General features: G+C 35.1%; 1 protein-coding gene across 1 annotated transcript in view; it reads right to left on the bottom strand.

Moving 5' to 3' along the window:
- Positions 1–6,938, bottom strand: part of LOC136025147 (protein TAPT1 homolog) — a 39,411-nt gene extending 32,473 nt beyond the window's left edge. The window contains exons 1-2 of the mRNA XM_065700896.1: positions 6,734–6,938; positions 4,065–4,162 (exon numbers count right to left, since the gene is read on the bottom strand). Coding sequence (XP_065556968.1) covers positions 4,065–4,162; positions 6,734–6,886 — 251 coding nt within the window. The 5' untranslated portion in view covers positions 6,887–6,938. The remainder of the gene's footprint in view (positions 1–4,064; positions 4,163–6,733) is intronic.
- Between the last annotated feature and the right edge of the window lie 13,217 nt (positions 6,939–20,155).

Raw genomic sequence — 20,155 nt, 5'->3', positions numbered from 1 at the left:
ATAATTCTCAGGGGAAACCATCGAAATGCCGCTGCTTTTGCGCTTTGGATGCGTGAGCTAATTGCATAGAGGCAGTTAGATTGCCTCTGCATCCCCTTTGTCAACGCAGCGATAATCAGCTATGCAAGGGTGGAATATGACCTAAATTATGCAAATGAGGCACAAAATTTTCATGGAGTTTTGACCATAATTGCTTTATTACCCAAGACCTGAATACTTGCTGAAACTTCTGGGAATAACTCGATCCCTACCTTTCCTGCCGCTTTCTCTTTCCTTGCCTTACTATCTTCTGTTTCAGAAATAGCCTCAGGCAAAAACTTTACACTCTATTGTTCTCCCTTCTTGTTAGGACAACCTATCCCCTCAGCCGAGCTCCAAGCCTGACCTACAACCTCTATTAGATTTGATTGAAATTTCTTTTCCGTTTTAGAGTTAAACTATTTAAGAGAGCATTCTTTGTCCTCCTCTTAGGAATCGCTGATGCTCTGTCATTTAGTGTCGTGTAATTTCACTTGTACTCGACCCAGTGAGCTGGACCTAGTCTGTCTCATAGACTTGATAGAATTCTCGGGCACCCTCTTTAGGTTCCAAAAAGGTTCTTCCTTATACTAAAAAAAAAATCCCCATAATCTCTCTGAGGTTTACGAAAATACTACCTTTCTTTACCACCTCAATTACTGGCGAAATATCACCCAAATTTATCGATAATTAGGAAAACGAAAAAATTTGATAGTCCGGTTTTATGATAAAAATTTGATAGCCAGGTTTCAACGGGAAAATATAGGCTTTTCTCAAGAGTCTAAAAGGAGAACTGAAGTACTATACAAACAGCAAAATTGTCTTAATATGAGTTACTCAGGTTTAGACTATTTACAAAAGCCTAAACAGAAAACCGTTTTAAATATTCCAAATCCACCTTTCAAAGCCTCTGTAGATTCAGGGATCTTATCCCACAACCAGACACCAAATGTGGCAACTTTTACCACAGCAACCAATAATTAGAACCCAAATTCTAAAATTGGTCTCAATCAGGAACCCTTATCACTATCTAAATTCACTAAGTCCAAAGATTTTTTAACAGATATGTTAAATTCTGCGAAGTTCAGGAAAGGTCTGCTAATTTCATACAGAAACACTAATACAGAACAAAGATAGCTCGCATCTCGGCTCTCCAGCAAAACAGGTAATTAGCCGTTTTCAAACCACACGCTAACGAACTACAATATGAGAAAATAAATATCTCGGCTTGAAAACAACAAAAGAAAAGAACAATGATAAACCATCACAGCCCATATCCATCTCTATACGATTTTTAAGTAGCCTGCAAACAATGGAGGGGAAAAGAGCATATCAATGCTATCCATGCAGATACTGTCTTAGTTTTCCAAGGTATGGTGCAGCAAACCTTTAATCAACGAATTTACAATGATGGCAATTCCGATGGAGCACTTTCTTTCAATTTGACGCCACATCGTGTTTGAGGAGTTTTAGGTTATTTTCGAAATTCGCAAAAGAATTTGCATTATTAAAAATCATTGCTCTGCTGAATCCGTATAATAGTTACTATTTCCAAGTTAGCTTCGATCATGCATTTTCCATTTTCACATTCTTTGAAAACCCAAAAATGTCTTTGAAAACCCATTTGACAGATTTCAGTTAGTATGGACCGTTATTTCATTTTAAATAGGATGCAGCTACTGCTAAAACCATTATGGGAGACTGCAAACCTTCCGTTAAGAGTTTTTAACGAAGGTTATATCCTTAGGGTTTCATTCAAGGATGTTTTGAGGCTTTTCAATATGGAGGAAAGAGGGCTGTAAAGTTGTAAACCTCCAAGTGGTTTTCAACGATGGTGATTTCTACATCTTTTTCGATTTTACATTGTTTGTGGTATTTCAGGCTCTATTTCGAAATTCCAAAAAATTTGTTTTCATAATTTAAAATTAACACTTTGTCGAATCTGAACGATGATCATTATTTAAGAAGCAGTGTTTACCGAGAAATATTTTTAACCAGACAGTTAAAGAAGACGTACAACTAAAACTTCGGTTACCATGGGTCATGGTTCGTTCTGAAAATAGGATATTTTATGTGTTTCTCATTCCTCACAAAACAAAACAAAACAATCAAAATACTAGGACAGAAAAAATACTTAGAATAAATATATTTGTCACTTTCATTTGAGTCTTATCATTTTAAACGGACTTTTTACCACAATTTTTCCTTTTGATTCCATTAAATTTACATAAATGCATGATATGAAATCAAACCCTTTGATTGCCTACAAAACCGTGCGTATCATCGGAGGGTGCATGAAAGGTGTTCATGACACTTCTGCTTTCTTCGATACATTATAAGTGCTGAATATAGGACAATTACGCGATTAAATGGAACAGTAATTGAAACTATCTGTGATTAAATTTACGTTACGTATAAATGCATACTTTTCTGCTAAAATTGGCGGTGAGAGTGGGGGTGCTGGAGGTGCCGTGGGATCATTTTGTGTATTTGATAGTACAGATTGAAAATCCTTGCTAAGTTTATAATCTAAACAAACTTCTTTCAACAATATATCTAAATTCTTTGCTAAAGTTGACAGTAGAGGAACACTAAGTGCAGTTTCAGACTACTTGGCTCGTTCTTACACCAAATCAGAGTTTAGTTCGTCTTTGCCCCGATTCAGGACTTAAATTGTTTTTGCAACTAATCAGTCTTCAGCTTGACTTGGCTCTTTTTTACATTAATTTGGGACTTAGTTTCAGCAAAATGTCATCGAAATCTATATCTAAGTCTTAGGTCGTTTTTATGTCAAGTTAGGACTTAGCTCGTCTTATCAAATTCGGGCTTATATAATTTTTCACCGAACAAGGACGAATAAGGAATGTTTTTTTTTTGCGATGGGATAAAATAACCTGTTTTCCTTGTCATTGAAATTTTGCAGCTTGATCTTCGATTAACTTTACACCACATTAAAGTTTAACTCGTTTTTTTACATAGAATCAGCCAACAGCTTGAATTTGACTTGTTTTTGCACCGAGTCAGGACTAAGCTTCTTTTACACTGTGCATGACACAACACGTTTCTATTCTACATCACTAATATCTGACAGCTTGTGATTGCATCATCTTAACAAGAAGTCTGTCCTCAGCCTGGAGTTGAGTTGCTTTTGCACCGAGTCATCGGATATTCCCCGATGATTTATAACTTTTTTTAGCAATGAGTCAGGACTTGAATCATTTTTGAACCGAGTCAGTCCGTAGCTCTGACCTAGCTTGTCTTACACTGATTCACGACTTAACCCGTTTTTGCACTGCATCAGAGAATTCGTCAGCTTAGTCTTAGCTCATTTTGAAAGTGAGTGAGGACATGGCTTGTTCTTGCAGTCAGATTGACAATCCTTGCATCAATTTGTTTTAAAAGCTTGTATCAGGTGTCATCAGCCTGACCCTGAGGCTGTGTGGGCCAAGTCCCCTTAGACGGAAATTTTGAGCATAATAGCTGATCTCAAAATTTACAATATCGATTTAATATTGTATCTAAATCTGAAAACTGGGGTATGGAGGGTTTAAGGGCATATTCTGTTCCTCTAATCATACATATTTTGAATATGCCAATGAGTCTGGGTGGGTCATGTGCCCCAAGAGGCATGGCTATCTCGAAATTTTGTTTGATACCGTGAGGGTTAAGGGAATACAGATGGACAAAAGAGTGCACAATGGTTTTCAACCTCAGGTTGTTTTTACCATTGAAAAAGATACAAGAGCGTTCAATTTTGGATCAAATGAGCGCCTTACCAAGTTTCCTATAATGCTATAGTCAGACCTGTTTTGGGTTTTGGAATCTGTCTACTGTCTCCCGGGTTTTGGATTTATACAAGTATATCACCAATCTTGAAAAGAATTAAAAGGGCTTTTCTAATTTTCCACTTGTTCTTTACTATCCAATTATTACTCTGTTTCCCAATGAGCTTCCTCAATACAAATCCAGCAGTACCCAAACAAGTAACAAAACTAACACTATATCTTACAGAAAATATGAAACTAAAAAACATTAAGAATTCTTACCGAAAACACATAGAGAAAGGACGGGAGAGTAGAGATAATATTACTGACAGCAAGCGTAATGGGAGATATGTAAAGAGGTACAAAAACGAATCAGCACACTGAAACAGAAATAGGTAAAGTTAAATAGAAGCTAGAAAAGTCACAAGACCACACAGCCAATAGCTTACAGGGGGGATCAGCCTGTTTTTCAGTGGTCAGATATTCCAAGAATATACATTTTCAGCCTCATATACTGACATTTTTTATATTTTAAAATTATTTTCTTGAAATTTCATTTCATGAGGTGGGGAGAGGGGTACTCTCTCTCAGCATCCTCTCCCCAACGTTCAAATATATTTCAGAACATTCTTCCACTGATGCCGACCCACTCATTATAAAGCAATTTCCCAAACAGAGGGTTTCGTATTTTCATTAAAAAAAATATCAATTTATGAAAAACTAGATCAAAATTAGAATACAAGACAGATACCCAGAAAATGTGTCTTATGGGGACTAAAAAAGAATAGGAAAAAGAAAGAGAAGGAGAATAGAGAAAAAAATATTAGACAGACATTGCTATTGAATGTTAATCCTCAATTTTAAAAGAGTCAACTTGAATAACAAATGTGAGAAGGATAAGAAAAAAAATTATGATGAAATTATTAATGAAAGCACTAACAACAAATATAGAAGAAATATTCTTAAGAGTGTCTTAGCTTCTTTAATTATCTTCCTTTGCAATATCTCCATATTTATTATATTTATAGAGTATTAGGACATTATATTATTTACAAATTGCCCAAAATATAAACTACAACTCAAGAGTTGAACTTGAGCCAATTTAGTCCAAAACTCAGACATGACCAAAGCGTATATCTATGGCAGAAAAAACCTATCTACTACTTCCAATTAGTTAAGAAGGAATACCAGTTTACCGTTGATTTCTGTCATTTGTTAAAATAAGTAACTTGACCTATGTTCAAAGTAAAGAAGGGTTCAAAGTACTGAATCAAAAGCATGCTTAAAAGTAAGAGGTGGCTCACATTACCCAGGAAATAATTAAAATGTCAATGCTACACCCAGTCAAGATAATAATAATCCTCTGAATTTGAAAATTAGGCTGGTTAATTTGACTGCAGGGATCGGAAAGGAGAAATCGTAAACTTGAAAAATTGAAAAACCCATAAGATTTAGATATTTTGGCAGTAGAGAAAGTACAAACAGTCAAGATAATAATAATCCTCTGAATTTGAAAATTAGGCTGGTTAATTTGACTGCAGGGATCGGAAAGGAGAAATCGTAAACTGGAAAAATTGAAAAACCCATAAGATTTAGATATTTTGGCAGTAGAGAAAGTACAAACAAACATTGCCCTTGTACTTGTCTGTTACTTGTAGCTTGATGCTAAGTATTTATTTTTTAGCTTCAATCATGAGTCTTGTAAGATCAAAAGAGAAAGGGCATATAATCATGAGCAAAGCCATTAACTTATTTATAGAGAGACTATATGCAGTGACCACTATAATTCAACAAAAACTATAGTAAGAAACCATGAAAATGGTCATTAACCTATACAAAATCCCTAGGTTAAAGTTAAATTGTAATCCGTGTGAATTAGCAAACTGTTGCCCTTCTCAGCTTGGAAATAGATATGTCAGTCCAGGACTTTCAAATTTGTCAGGCTTAAAAGAAAGGCATTGGATTTCATAAGATTTTGTGTCCAATTATAATATGATTCTAAGTGAACTAGATTTATCTTGGTAACGTGAAGTATTATAGCAGCCTTTGGTAGGCTTTTCTGAGAGAAGTCTTGTGATACGAAGCTTTGGTTTTAAGAGCTTCAGGGTTGAAGCTGAAAGGGATAAGGGGACCTTAATGAAAGCAGAAAAGTTTCAGATATGAAGTTTCAGAAAAGTTTCAATGATACCCAAAGTAGACCTAAAAAATTTTGGTTTATAGTCACCGTACAACTTACTGGGCATGTTTTTAGTGACTGAAGCAAACAAAAATTAAATAAATTAATGTGCTTTGCAAACGCACTTTGGAGTTGTGGATACTACGACAATTCTTGTAACTAAAATAATAAAAAAACTAGCCTTAACCAACGAACATAGGTCAAAACTTAAAAAAATTAAAGGGTAAATAAGAAATAAAGCCTGAATCAAATTACAAATTTCCCAATAAAAAAGGTAAAAAAGTTCATTAATAGAAAAAGAAAGAAATTTAGATCAATTAATTCCCATTAAAATCTTTTGAGCCTATTAAAAACTTTAAAGCCTTCCATAAACTCACAATGTACATTATCAAGGTAAGAATTTTCTTTGGAAGGTTGAGACAACTAGAAAAATCTTATTTCAACTCATCCTTCATTTAGCCCACCTTTGTGCAACTCAACAATATTTAACTCAACCCCTCTTCAGTACAACCACATGTAGCTCGAAGGTGTAATTAGGAGGCGGAGTTAAACAGGGTTTGAGTGAAATAAAGATTGAGTTAAACAGAGATTAAGTTGAACAGGGTTGAGTTGAATGAGGGTTGAGTTACATGGGAATCTGTTTTTTTAACTTGTTGGAGCTCATAGATGGATTAATGGATTAATGTAATATTAACCAAAATGACTTCCATGTTCTAATTATCTAAAATTCGAGAAAATAAATTTAATATCCTAATTCAATTTTTAATCAACTTACCAAAAAAACTCCAAAACACATAAATTTTTCAACTTGTTTTGGAATGTTCATAAAATTGTAGACTTTCTCTCGTCTTCTATTGAATCGCTCTTCTTCTCTTTCCATCACGTATCCTCGAAATAATTCTGCTTTCCAAAATCTCCAAAATGACATTCTGTTTTAAACAATGTAATGAGGTGCATCCATCAAACTTTGAATCTAGTTCCTCCTAGAATATAAAGTAATGATGAGCTAAAATGAGAAAAAATGACTACATATCCCATCTACATAGCAAACCTGTTGTTCATACACTCTTATCGCTCTCCTCCAGTAATTGGTACCTAGCAGATTAATATTTACATACTGTTTCCATTACATTTTGAGTCATCCTCTTGGCAACTTTGTGCTATTCTAATACGAAGCGTGTTTTTTTTTAATTAAGGTCCATTTTATTGTAGATGCTAGGATAGTAGTTCACGCGCAAACCGCAACGAGGGCGTGCGTTGTGTACCAGCATGTCTCAGGAACAACTGAGATCATACAGCTAACCTGTATGATTCTGTTCTGTGCTTATAAAATGTTTATGACTATCAACTCGCCTACCGACTACGAGTTTTGCTTAATGATATGTTTTTTTTTTCAGCAAAGAGCATGTCTGCTGTAGAAACTCATCAACAAATTTGCAAAGCGTACACTAATACTATTATGAGTGAAAACAAAGTGGGTACAAGAATTCAAAGATGGCCGTGACAACGTCCATGATGAGAACCTCTCTGGTCGCCCATATTTGATTACAGATGGTCTGGTGGCTTCAGTTGAAGCGAGAATTCGTGTGAACAGGCGCTTCACAATAACAGGTCTATCAAACGAACTTCCCGAGGTGTTGAGGTCAGTGCCTTAAAAAATTCTTTATGAACACCCACAGTTTAGGAAACTTTGCTCCTGTTGGGTCATGAAACTGCTAAAAGAGGACCACAAAAACCCATAGTTTAACTGTGCGATGAAGTTGTTGACTTATCACGAAGAAGGTGATGGCTTCTTGAGTCGGGTCGTAACTCGAGATGAAACATGAGTTTCACATATCATGCCTCCATCAAAGCAATAGAGCATAACATGGAGACACACAAACTCAAATGTAAAGGTGAAGGCCAAACAGACTCTGTGCAAGTGCAAAATCATGGTGTCAGTGTTTTGGGATATACATTCTTTTGTTTTTTTGGTCAACTTCATGCAAAAAAACGAGTATCAATGTTGAAGCATGCTGCCGAACCCTGAGAAAGCTCCGCGGGAAGATTCAAAACAAAAGATGCGACATGCTGGCAAGGGATTTGTCCTTCTCCATGACAATGTAAGACCTCACACTCCAGGTCAGACCTGTAATTTCTCAGTAAGGCTGGGAAGTTTTAGACCCCCCACCCTACAGTCTTGATCTTGCTTCAAGTGATTACCATCTGTTCATCCACCTCAAACAACAGCTCAGTGGCAACTCAGCACAGCGATGACGACAACGTGAAATTTTAGAGCAAGCAACAAATCTTTATGAGAAGGGTGTTTAAAATAGGTTGAGACGTATGATGTGTTTTCAAAAACTGGGCAACTATGTCGGAAAATAGAGTAAATTATGTGCTTTTTGAAAATAAATTTACTTTTTTGAAATAACCTTTCGTAGTGTAGTTATGTGCAAACGGACCTTACTAAAAAGGCATGCCTAGTTATTACTATTTCTTTTCTCTCACTGTTTTGGTAAAAGATAGAATAATTTTTTAGAGAATGGATGCAGTCAAAATTCTGTTGTGAGAGTAGCCCACTATAGAAAACTCCCTTTCAAACACTGAAATATAATAAAAAAGTGTCCATTTTCACAAGATATTTAGTATTTCGGGAAGGGCAACAATCTAAGAACAATTTAACAGTCTTTAATTGATTCAAATTTATAACAAGGGGGAAGTTGGGAACTAACGAGCTTGTTCGAGTCTTTTTGCTTACTCTCAGCAAGCTTATTTGGATTTCAGGGCAAGCTTGATGTAAAGAAATTTGCTAGTTGGGTGGTTTATCACGGCAGTTTAAAACAAATTACAGAATCAAATTACAAATTACTGTATCCATGCATTAGAATCTGACTAGAAAAATTCTTGGATTAAGATTCCTATGAAAGGTAAATAAGTTTACAAATACAAGCCAAATTCAAGCAAAAGCCTCAAATAGGCTTAGTCCAAGCCTGCTAGCTGCTCAAATTCTGCCTTGTTGAAAGCTTAAATCAAGGCTTGAAACAAGCTTACAGAAAATCCAAGATAATGGTTTGAAAGTTGTATGAAGTAGTGTGAAAGATGACTTGAAAGTCGCGTGAAGAATTTTATGCAGGGCGTGCCAATGACAGAGGAACTTTAGTCACAAGAGATAACAAAATTGTTCCAAAAAACGTTCCAACCTCCACAGCGCCAGTTGTGATGGATACAAACTAAACAACTCTAAAAGACATTCTTGCGTCTTATAATACCGAAATAAGTAGCACTGATGAATCAAGCAAAATGTTTTACAATACGAGATCGGTAAACTGTACTCTTTCCAAACAGACTGTTTTCATTACTGATAGTTCTAACAATGACAGCATTGAGCCTAAAATAACTAATTGCCCAAATAATGACATAGATAGCAACAACAAAAGAAGCACGCATTGGACGAGTAATGGTCTAAATATTATCTTTAGTAACACAGATTGTTCACGCCAAAATTCCGCGGGATTAAATATGTCCTCTCAAGTAAAAAAGCAGATGTTTATGCTTACTGCAAGATAAAACCTAAGCAGACCAAACACACCTCTTGGAAATGTTCAGATCCAGATTCCTGAACACGCTTTGGTCACCAACTTATCTAAAGAAGGAGGAAGAGGAATAGCCATATACATCCAGAACCACCTTAAGCTAAGAGACACAGATATTAATTCAAACAATGAGCCATATATTAAACAAGTGTGGATTTCAGTTCTTTTACTTTGTAGACCCTTTTACGTAGGTAGTGTGTATAGTAGTCCCAGTTCCCCCAGTCTTGACTCATCTCTTCTTACTATTATTACAACAGCTGATAAGAAAATGAAGCAATCAAGGCAATTGTTGGTGACTTAAATCTCATATATATTCAATGGGTCAATGTATACAGTTTCTCAGAAAAAAGTTCAATGAAAACCATTCTCAGAATGTCTATTTAATCACTCCCTATATCAGGCAGTAAGCTTCTCAACTAAATATAGGGAAGTTCTAAACCCTTTGCTACTTGATCTTCTGCTAGTAAAGGACCAAAAATCTAGTATTGAACCAATACCACCATACATGGCAAGTAATCACATTGCCATAAGCTGCAGTTTTAGACTCTACTTGCAAAGACTAGAATTTACAAAACATGTGTATACTGATTACTGTCTAATTTGTCAGGAATTGGCCCAATGCGATTGGTCATTTATTGAAAGTATGGATGAACTATGAAAAGAATATTATTGGGAACTGTTGAAAATCACTTTTCTGAAACCGAAAACCCTCCCGTATATTGCAAAAGAAATTAAAAGGCCAGGAACAGAAAAAAAGAGATACTGAAATCTGTACACAAAAAGTCATATCAAGTAATTATTAACGAAAAATGAACAGGAGCGTAACCAGATGAGAAGTCTTGCTAGAAACACAACCAAAAAATATGAGGAATCAGTAGCAGCAGTAACAAAATTTAAACCCATGAAATTTTGGAGGTGTACATCATTTGGTAACCCTGGTAGGCATTCTGTCACCCAATTTGTACTAAATGGCACTAAAATCTGTGACCCAAGGGAGATAGGCAATGCATTAAATAAGTAGTTTGCCTTAGTATTTACTGTCTCTGATAATGCTTCAATTCCAGATCTCTCGAAATACGAGATTTTAAAAGGTTTCTGCCCATTAATGTTACCAAAACTAATGTAAAAACCCGTTTGAAGAAGATTAAGCTAAATAAATCTGGAGTAATGGATGGGACCCCCCCTCCCTCCAACTAAATGAGACATATGTAGTGTTGTATCATCCCCTCACTCTACTATTCCAGAAGTCCCTAAGTACTAAGTACCAAAGTCCCTAAGTTCTAACCCCAACCCCAGTGCTGCCATCTCATCTAATTGACCAAACCTGCTACTGTTCTCAGTTAGTTCATTTAAAATGAAAATTGACATTTTAATGCAGTTGATGTAGAAGATTTGATTATTTGGAAGTCGTGAAGGGACATTGGCCTTCTTCAAAGTCTTATTCAACAGGATAGAAGTTTAGTCTATAGATTATCTTTAGCATTTTGCTTCCCAATCTCAATCAGTAGAACTAAAGCGATTATATTTACTAATGGTACTACAGATCCTCCTAATCCACTAACAATTTTCTCAAGGGAGATCCCATTTTGCAAATCAGTGAAGTTACTTGGTTTATTAATGGATTCTAAAATGCAGTGGCATGAACATATTAATTCTTTAAAATCTCAGACTATTTACAGACTTTGTATTCTAAAGACACTTGCTGGAAGTAAGTGGGGATGTCACCCAAAAATTATTTTGGATTTTCACAAATTATATATTCGTTCAAATATAGAATATGGGATTCAATTTTTTTCAGCTCGTCCTCCATCCTCATTCAAAATCCTTGAATCTTCACAAAATTCTGCTATTCGAATGGCTTCGGGTGTGCAGAAGCATACTCCTCTGTCAAAGTTAAAAATACTGTCAGGATTGGGGTCCCTAAGTAAAAGAGCATGCAGTAAGGATTAAATATTTCTCGCAAATCCAGGCTTATGGAGCCAAGCATACTGTATATGCACATACCTTTGCTGGGAAGTCAGCCTGTCCCAATGCCCATTCATCATGGAATAAATTTCAACTGGAGGTCCCAAATTGGAATCAACATTTGCTTTATGCATATCCTTTTACTGAGTCCCCTCCATGGGAAATGAGTTGTCAAGTAGAACTTATCTCTATTAGTAAAGACTTGATTCCTAATTACGAGATCCAGACTATTTTGGCTGAACTGATCTCAAAGGCGTACCCCAACTATAGAAAAATATATACAGATGGATGTGTCCAGAGGGAAAGAGCTGGAGCTGGAGCATGTATCCCATCCCTGAATTTGAACATCTATTCTCCCCTCCCACTGGGATCTTCTATCTTGTCTGCTGAATTATGTGCCTTCTGCCTGGCCTTTGATGCACTAATAAATTATAGCATGGAATCTGAAAATATAATCTATCTCTCTGACTCTAAATCAGCATTACTATTGATCCAAAATATTAATAGAATTGCTAATGAAAATGATTTATATAATATTAGAAGACAGCTTCTTAATCTTAAGATCAAAGGAAATGAGGTTTATTTTCAACATGTTCCAAGTCATAAAGGCATCAAATATAAAGATATGGCTGATTCTCTAGCAGCAAAGGCTTCCATGTTAATTCCTAGTCCTTCCTCTGACCTCAATTCATGAGATATTATCAGGCAAAGATCCAATGTTAATCACAGTAAATTAATTTTATCTCCATTTCATACAAGATTAAATACATTACTATATTACTGGCTGAAATCAGGTGCCCTACTTCTAAATAGCTTGTTATTTAATTGGAAGCTACATCATTCCCCTTTATGCCGAGTCTGCTTTTCAGCAAATGAAACAATCCAGCATGTATTATTTGATTGCCAGGCTCAGAGTGAGGAGACTATTGCTCTTAAGCGTTTCTGCTCCTTGGCTAAGATTCCAAATACTTATACAGCTATCCTGGATTCTAACCTGCCAAGGGAAATTGATTGCAAGATATTTAAGGCAGCAATTGATATCTTAAAGAAGAGAAATATTGTTTAATAATGATTAAAGCTTGAAGAAGTCAATTTTTAAATGGATGTGATTTATCTACAGTTTTTGATCGTGCAGAAGAGAGCGGGAATGAGTAGGAATAGCCATATTGTACCGGCTGGCCTAGTGGCCTTAAACTGCTGGGGACAGGTAGCTCAGATACTCGCACTTCCCACAATCAATAACAGTGTATTATTGTTCATAATTGCATGTATTTATTGTCTGCTGACTGGAGGAGAATAGCATTTCCAGTGGCTAGTTTCTTCTGAAGAAGAAGTCAAAGAGGTGAAAGGACTTGTTAGTCCAGATACCTCCCTACAATTTTTGGAACTGGATGCAGTCTCCATTAAAAAGCATTTGTTTCTATGCTGATACTTCAAATGAAGCACAGCTACACAGAAAAGAGCTAATAGAAAAAATTAAAGAAAGAGCTGCTGCTGATGAGTAAAACTTAAGAATTAAAAATGGTGATATAGTGGCAAAACAAGCCAAAATGGGAAGCCATTGCCCAAGTTTGCATATTGCAAATAAAGGGAAAGTATTGAAAATTAGTGCACAAGAACAGAATTATTCTAAAAATAGGCAGAACTGAAACACTACTGAGGGTACAGCTCAATTAAACAATTTGGGAAAAGTGTTTTATAAAAATTTTGATGTGACTGTTCTAAAACTCCTAGAATTTAGTAAGCACAAATCAGAATTGGATTTATCAATTTTTATCCCTAGAAAAGATCAGAGATGTCAGAGTGAGCAGCTTACTCTGCTGTATACAGAATAAAGATTGTTTATCTTCGAAACAGGATGAGTTTGTTGCAGTTGCTAAAAGTCACAAACCCCATCTAACAGCTGTGACAGAAGTTTTACAAAAAAAAACTGTATTGATCCCTTGGTTCAGTTTCAGCAATTAAGTGATTGTGATTTAATATGTAACACAAATTATGGCCAAGTTTTCAGTGCTTATTTATGTTCTGAGAATTTGTTCTCAAGAATTTAATTTTGAATTTACAAATTAAGGGTATGAAGTTGTTTGGGTTGGAGGGGAGACATTCAAGTTTTTATCAAGTTTAGCCCTTCAAAGATTCTTGATAGTACTTTGTAAGATGAGAACCTACTTTTCCTTATCTACCAACCTTTCTTCAGTTTCATCAAAATTATGGTTGTTATCCCACAGTATAACATGGTCTGATACAATTTTTGCGCAAAGATTAGTTCAAACACTGGATTATAGTTCCCTTTATCAACATGTTATGAGCCTACTAGGTTCCAGATTGGATTAAATCCATCTGTTTTAGACCTTGTAGTAACTAAGCACTTATCCAACCTAGATAGAATTGAATTTTTACCATCTATAGGCAAAACCGACCACATAGTATTGTCTTTATGTGTTAATATGAACATTCTGTTAAATCCTAAATCAAAATCGTTTTATAACTATTTTAGAGGTAGGTATGATGAATTCGGAGTTTTTACATTCTATTGATGTGGTTAGTAAATTTCACCATTGTATCTAGGATGTGGAAACTTCATTTGATTTTATCTGTTATGTAGTAGTAGAGAGCTATTAAAAGTTTATTCCAAGGTACTGTTTTCAAGAGGGTGGTTAAAAAAAAGAACCTGCCAGAATTTGTCCTGGATACAATATTCATAAAAATAAACTTTGAAAACAATATGTGTTGGTTAAGAATGATAAATCTTGGTGTGTGTAGAAGAGAGCAAAAAATGTAGTATCTATCACTCTGTAATCAGATACTGAGTAAGTAGAGTCGTCTATCTTTGATGCCTTGCAAATTCGTCCAAAAAAGTACTGGAAGTATATAAATAGGGGAAACAATGATCAACCACCATCATCTACAATCTTCATTGACCCAGTAACTGGTGAATCTATTGATGATAACAGGAGAAAGGCAGCTCTTTTTAATTAAACCTTTTCATTATTGTTTTTTTAAATCCTGCTGCTCATATGCAACCTAGTTTTATGATGGTACCTCCTTTACTGCAAAATGAGTTGGAGTTTGATGATTCTGACATTGCACCTGAACACGTTGCAAAGATTATACATAATCTTTCTGTTGATAAAGCCCCTGATATTAATAGTGTTTCGAATGTTGTTGTGCAAGTATTTGCTTCTTGCTTAGCCAGTCTTCTTGCTTCTCTTTTAACTTTTGTTCAGATTCTGGTAAATACCCTATTGCATGGAAAAATGCAGTGATAAAACCTCTTCATAAGGGTGGACTAAGTTCAGATTTAGTAGTTATTGACATATTACAAATACTTCAATTTTTTCTAGGATTATGAAAAAAGTAATTGTTGATTGGGTTAAAAATTATTTTGAAAAAATAACCTGGGATGTATAGCTCAACATGGTTATAGAAAACAGGTTTTGTAATACACAGACTGACTTAGGTCAAAAGTTTGATTGTGTTTACATTCATTTTTGTAAGGCATTTGAAAAGGTATCAATAACTCTACTGTTGAAAAAATGTCAATCTATGGCTTGGATTACAGACTACCACACAGAAAGGTCACAGGATGTTAGGGTTTGCAAAGCCTTATCCAGCCAGTGTAGTGTTTTGAGTGAATGTCCCTCAGGGTAGTTGCTTAGGACCAGTTCTGTTTTGTATATTTATAAATCATTTGTTGCAGTAATTCAACACATTAAAGTCAAAAAGTTTGCAGATGATGTGAAGCTTCAGAGGGCCATATCTTCACCAGATGATATGGCTCTTCTACAGGATGATTTAGATATGCTGGTTAATTGGGGTAACTTGAATTCAATGAATATTAATCAGGGGAAATGTCATGTGGTGAATTCTCTAGCAATTGCAACAGCATACCAGTATTCTATTGGTGAACTTGTAAAATGTTCTGTTGATTCCATTAGGGACATTGGCATTGTTTTTGATAATCAATTAAGGTTTGGTTATTGACCAGGTTACAAAAATCAATTGAATATGATATTAGCTGTGTTGTATAAAGCCAATTAAAGTTTACTTTATATCAAAAGAAGTTTTAACCTGCAAAGCTTTACTATGCTGTATAAGACAATGACGCGACCAATAGTTGAATACTGCACATCTGTGCACCATCAAACAAGAAAATCTGGTTCACAGCTTATTGAAAAAGTACAAAAATGGGCATCAAAATATGTTACTTATTTGAAGTGCTTGCCTTCTAAGAGTAGACTAAGATGTTTGAGCCTACCAACTTTGCAATTTGGGAGGGATAGACTGGACTTAGTTAATACATTTCAAATCATTAAAAGTGTTGACATTTACTTTTAGTGATTTCTGTCAGTTTAGCAATTATTCACCCACATGGCAGAATTCCTTAAAATTACATCAGAAAAGGGTTTTAAGAAAGGTTGAACAAGGTTCTTTTGTAAATTAGATCATGTAACATGTTACCTGACCATGTTGTTTCAAGAAATAATGTTACAGCTTTGATTGGAGCCTTTCTTTAAAAAGAGAAGCATAAAAACCATAATATTTATTGTATTTGTACAATTTGTTTTACTCAGTGGCCCTAAAAAGAGTCTAATGAATTTGTCTCTTTGTGCATTCTGGTGTATTTGTTTATTTTTGAACTGGTTCAGCCTAACGAGTTTATTAGTTAGTTATGGTACCAATCAATACTCAGGGATTCGTTACTTGTCTATTGTTGCTTATTGTTTTGTTTACAGTTAATTTGTAACAAGACAGTCTGTGGCTACTCTTTTTTTGTTTAAAAATAAAATAAATACATTCCACAAGATTGGAAGACCCTTACATCACATCTGTAGTCTACACAAAGGGGACAATGGAGATGAAGTTATCAATTATCAACCAATTAGTCTAACATCAGCAATTGGGAAACTACTCAAAGGTATAATCAATTCAACCATTACTGTTCATTTAAATACTAACAGTCTTCTATTGTCTATTCAATACAGATTTCATCCTAATCAATCACTGAAAACTAACCTCATAACCTCATTGATACATATGTGTATGTAACAAAACTTATGGATGAGGCATCTCCTGTTGATATGATATTAGCAGATCTAGCCAGTATTTGATAAAGTATGTCACAGGAGACTAAATTCTAAACTCTGTGCAATGGGCCTCCACAATGATGTTATCAACTGGATGATGTGATTCTTACCCAGGTAGTAAGGGTATTTGCAAATGGTGAATCCATTTTCTTCTCAGAATCAGCATATGTAAAAATAGAGTGCCTCAAGGACCAGTTTTGGGTCCAACTTTATTTAATAGTTTCATCAACAATGTGCCTTGAATCATAGAGAATAAAATTTTGCTTGTATGGAGATGATGCAAAAATAATTGGTCCAGTCCATGACACACAAAGTGCCACAGCCATCCAAGCTGATCTTGATTTATTCTCAGTGGGCAAAATCCTGGCAGATTGAATTTAATATCCAGAAATACAGAGCCATTCAATTTGGAGATTATAATCCTCTGTGCCAGTATTTTATGGAATTCAGTGATGGTTGAAAGCACCCACTTGTCTGTAGTAACAGCAAAAAAGACCTGGGAGTTATCTTACCTTAAATTGCATGTCCAGCAACATAAGGTGGTGTTGAACCTCCTGGAGAACATCTTGCTGGTGGTGTGACATGACTATGATTTGTCATCCAAAGTTACCCTGCACTCTGCACTGGCCTAGTCATTATCATCTCCATTCTTCAATGCACCTATTGTCTGGGACTTGATGGTGGCTTTGGAGAGACTGTTCCAGTGAGGGATGGTGCATAAGGAGAAGAAGTGCTGGCACTTACATTGGTGGCAATGGGGAACTTGCAGCTTCTTTGTGTGACCTCTTGTCATGTTTGCAAGGGATGAGGAGAAAACTTGACATGAGAAGTCGTTTTTGAACAGTTTATGAGTAGCAATTGCATCTCCTCTCTTCTTTTAATAGACTAGGGTGGGGAGTTTGAGGGACACAAGCTGCTCCTCATATGGCTTGTCTGGCGAAGCTGGTATGAGCTAGGTTGTTTGTCTTTGGACACGCTTGAGTGCTTTAACATTGATTTTATACTGGGAATATGCCAGGGTCATTCCAAATTCTAAACATGGATGTACAATAGCTTTGTACAGCTTCTTGACCACATGGCTTCCTGATGGCAAATATTCACTTTATGAGCTCAAGGGCCTGATTTGCTTCAACAACCATAGCTGGTGTGTGGCTGTAGAACTTGAATTCATCGTCAACAATAGTCCCCAGGTCCTTCTCCTTACTTACAACCTCAAGTAGTTCATATCTAATATATTAATATTGTCTAGGGGTGTTGTGTCCAAGATGCAGGAATTTGGTTGATGATAAATTCAAGTTTAATTATTATGCAGTCTCTAGTAGCCAATGCCAACCAAACTCTTGGTTTAACCAAAAGAGTGTTCTGCAGCAGATCTCCAGCTTCTATCACCAAGCTTTTAAAAGGTCTGATCAGACCAAAATCAGAATTTGGGATGTGTATTGCTACTCCAGTCAATAAGGGTGAAACATTAACTCTGTAACCAGTACAGTGGTGTGCAACTAAATGCATAAATGGACTTAACATCTGCAATATCCTACCCAGTAACATAAGGTCAGAATACCAAGTCTCATGTTTAGATGTAGGTGAGGAGATGTATTAATGATGTACAAGTTAGTCTGTGACCAAAGTGTGATCCCTAGCCTGTTCTAGATTGTTAGTTGATCTAGTACTAGAGGCCAACCCTTGAACCTTTACTAAAAAAAATGTTAACACTAGGCTGTGATATAAATTTTTTCAATAGCATAGTTAGCCTATGGAAGTCCTTTAGTCAGAATGCTGTTAAGTCTCTAAGTGTTGAAACTTTCAAGTCTTTGGTTGTCAAAGACCAGTTCAGGAAGCCTTGGCTCAAAGTATGGGGAGCATCAGACAAGTCATCATCATCATTGACAGGCACTTACAGGACTTGTCTTTATTGCTGGCAAGTGCAATTTAAGGTAATTTTTAAAACATACTTGAAAAAAGCTTGTAAGGCAAGCCAATAGAAAGGTTATTTCCTGGTTCAATTATGTTTCAATACTGTAACATTGAAAATACACCTGAGACAGGCTTAGAGAACAAAGCAAATCCATGATCCACATTATATATTTCTTATGTGTATTTTACTGTTCATACTATTGACATATGAATAACAGAAATATACCTCTTGATGCCTTTTTTTTAACTCTTTATGAATAAAATAATCACTTCTCTTGCAAATTCAAATTTAAACCCTTTTCAAACCTTTGAAAATGACCAAAAAGTTTCTAGTTCTTAGGTATGAAAAAGGCTTAAACCATGGATTTCAAACTTACTATTTCATTATAAATCCATTTTGTAAAGTTGTATAATCCACGAGCATTGATTTATCACAATTAAGTTGCATAAAATATTCAAAACAATTTCCCTTTTTTCTATCTGCCATGTTTATTCTTGTTGGCTTTGACATTTTTGACATATAGGTGAAATGGCAGTTCTTAAGCAGCCTAACAGAACAAGAAGAAAACATGACAGATTTGTTTTGATTTTTTTTTAATCAACTTAAAATTGACAAATCAATGCTTGTGAATTATACAACTTTTACAAAATAGATTTATAATGAAACCGAAAAATTGAATGGTTATAAATGTCATAACCAATTTTATATTCAAATAATATAGAATGATATTATTATTTTCAAGAGTCCTAATAGGGCTTAAAATTGAATCAGCAAGAGAAACAATTATTATATTTAGAAAAAGCATAAGAAATGGCATCTAGTTCAATTAATTTGTAGGTCAATAATATGAACAATGAGATATTTACCAAATTTATAGGTATTAAGTCAAAATAAGAGTAACACATGTCAAAATATATTGAAAATAATAATTTTGACTATATATTTTGGGGGTTGATGGTACAGTAGGCTATGGCAAAGCAGCTTCAAAAAGTGTTAACTACAATTTTTCTGCATACCCTATTATAAATAAATTATTACAGAAGTGAGTCCATTAATAGCTTTCCAAAATCCCCCTTCAATGAAACTAAAAATGCATAATGTGGGCAGGTTTTTGAAGCTGAGGGTAATATTTGGGTTGGACAATATGAATGAATAATTACATAAAAACAATAGGCAATCATAATAATCTAGCTATATGCAGTACTTCAAAAAAAAAACATAAAAAAACTAAAATATTCTCCCTAAGTTGAATTTTACAACATAAAAGCTTTTCCTTGACTAACACAATTTCTGTGGAAAATAGGGTTGCAATGATGAAACATCATGACCATAACAAACAAGGCTTAACCTATCAGACTTCCCCCACTGGGCTCATGGAATAATATGCTGTGCTCTATAGGTAATGTTACCTGTAAGCAAAATCAGTGTTGTACTGCTAAACTTTCATAATATTTAACTAATCACTTATTTTGCCAGTGATTGATTTGCAAGTTTGAATTTCATCACAGGCCATTGTCACAATGACTACTATTGTAATTGTTTAGAAACAGCTGGTTAATTTAAACTCAAATGTGAAAGTGAACTATCTTGGATATTGGTATCAATAGAAGTGTGAGTTTTTGAATTATCTTTTGAATTCCTACTATACAAAAATT

The sequence above is a fragment of the Artemia franciscana genome, chromosome 3 (genome assembly GCF_032884065.1).
Source record: "Artemia franciscana chromosome 3, ASM3288406v1, whole genome shotgun sequence".
Taxonomy (NCBI): Eukaryota; Metazoa; Arthropoda; class Branchiopoda; order Anostraca; family Artemiidae; genus Artemia; species Artemia franciscana.
This window is presented reverse-complemented; position numbering and strand designations above follow the sequence as displayed.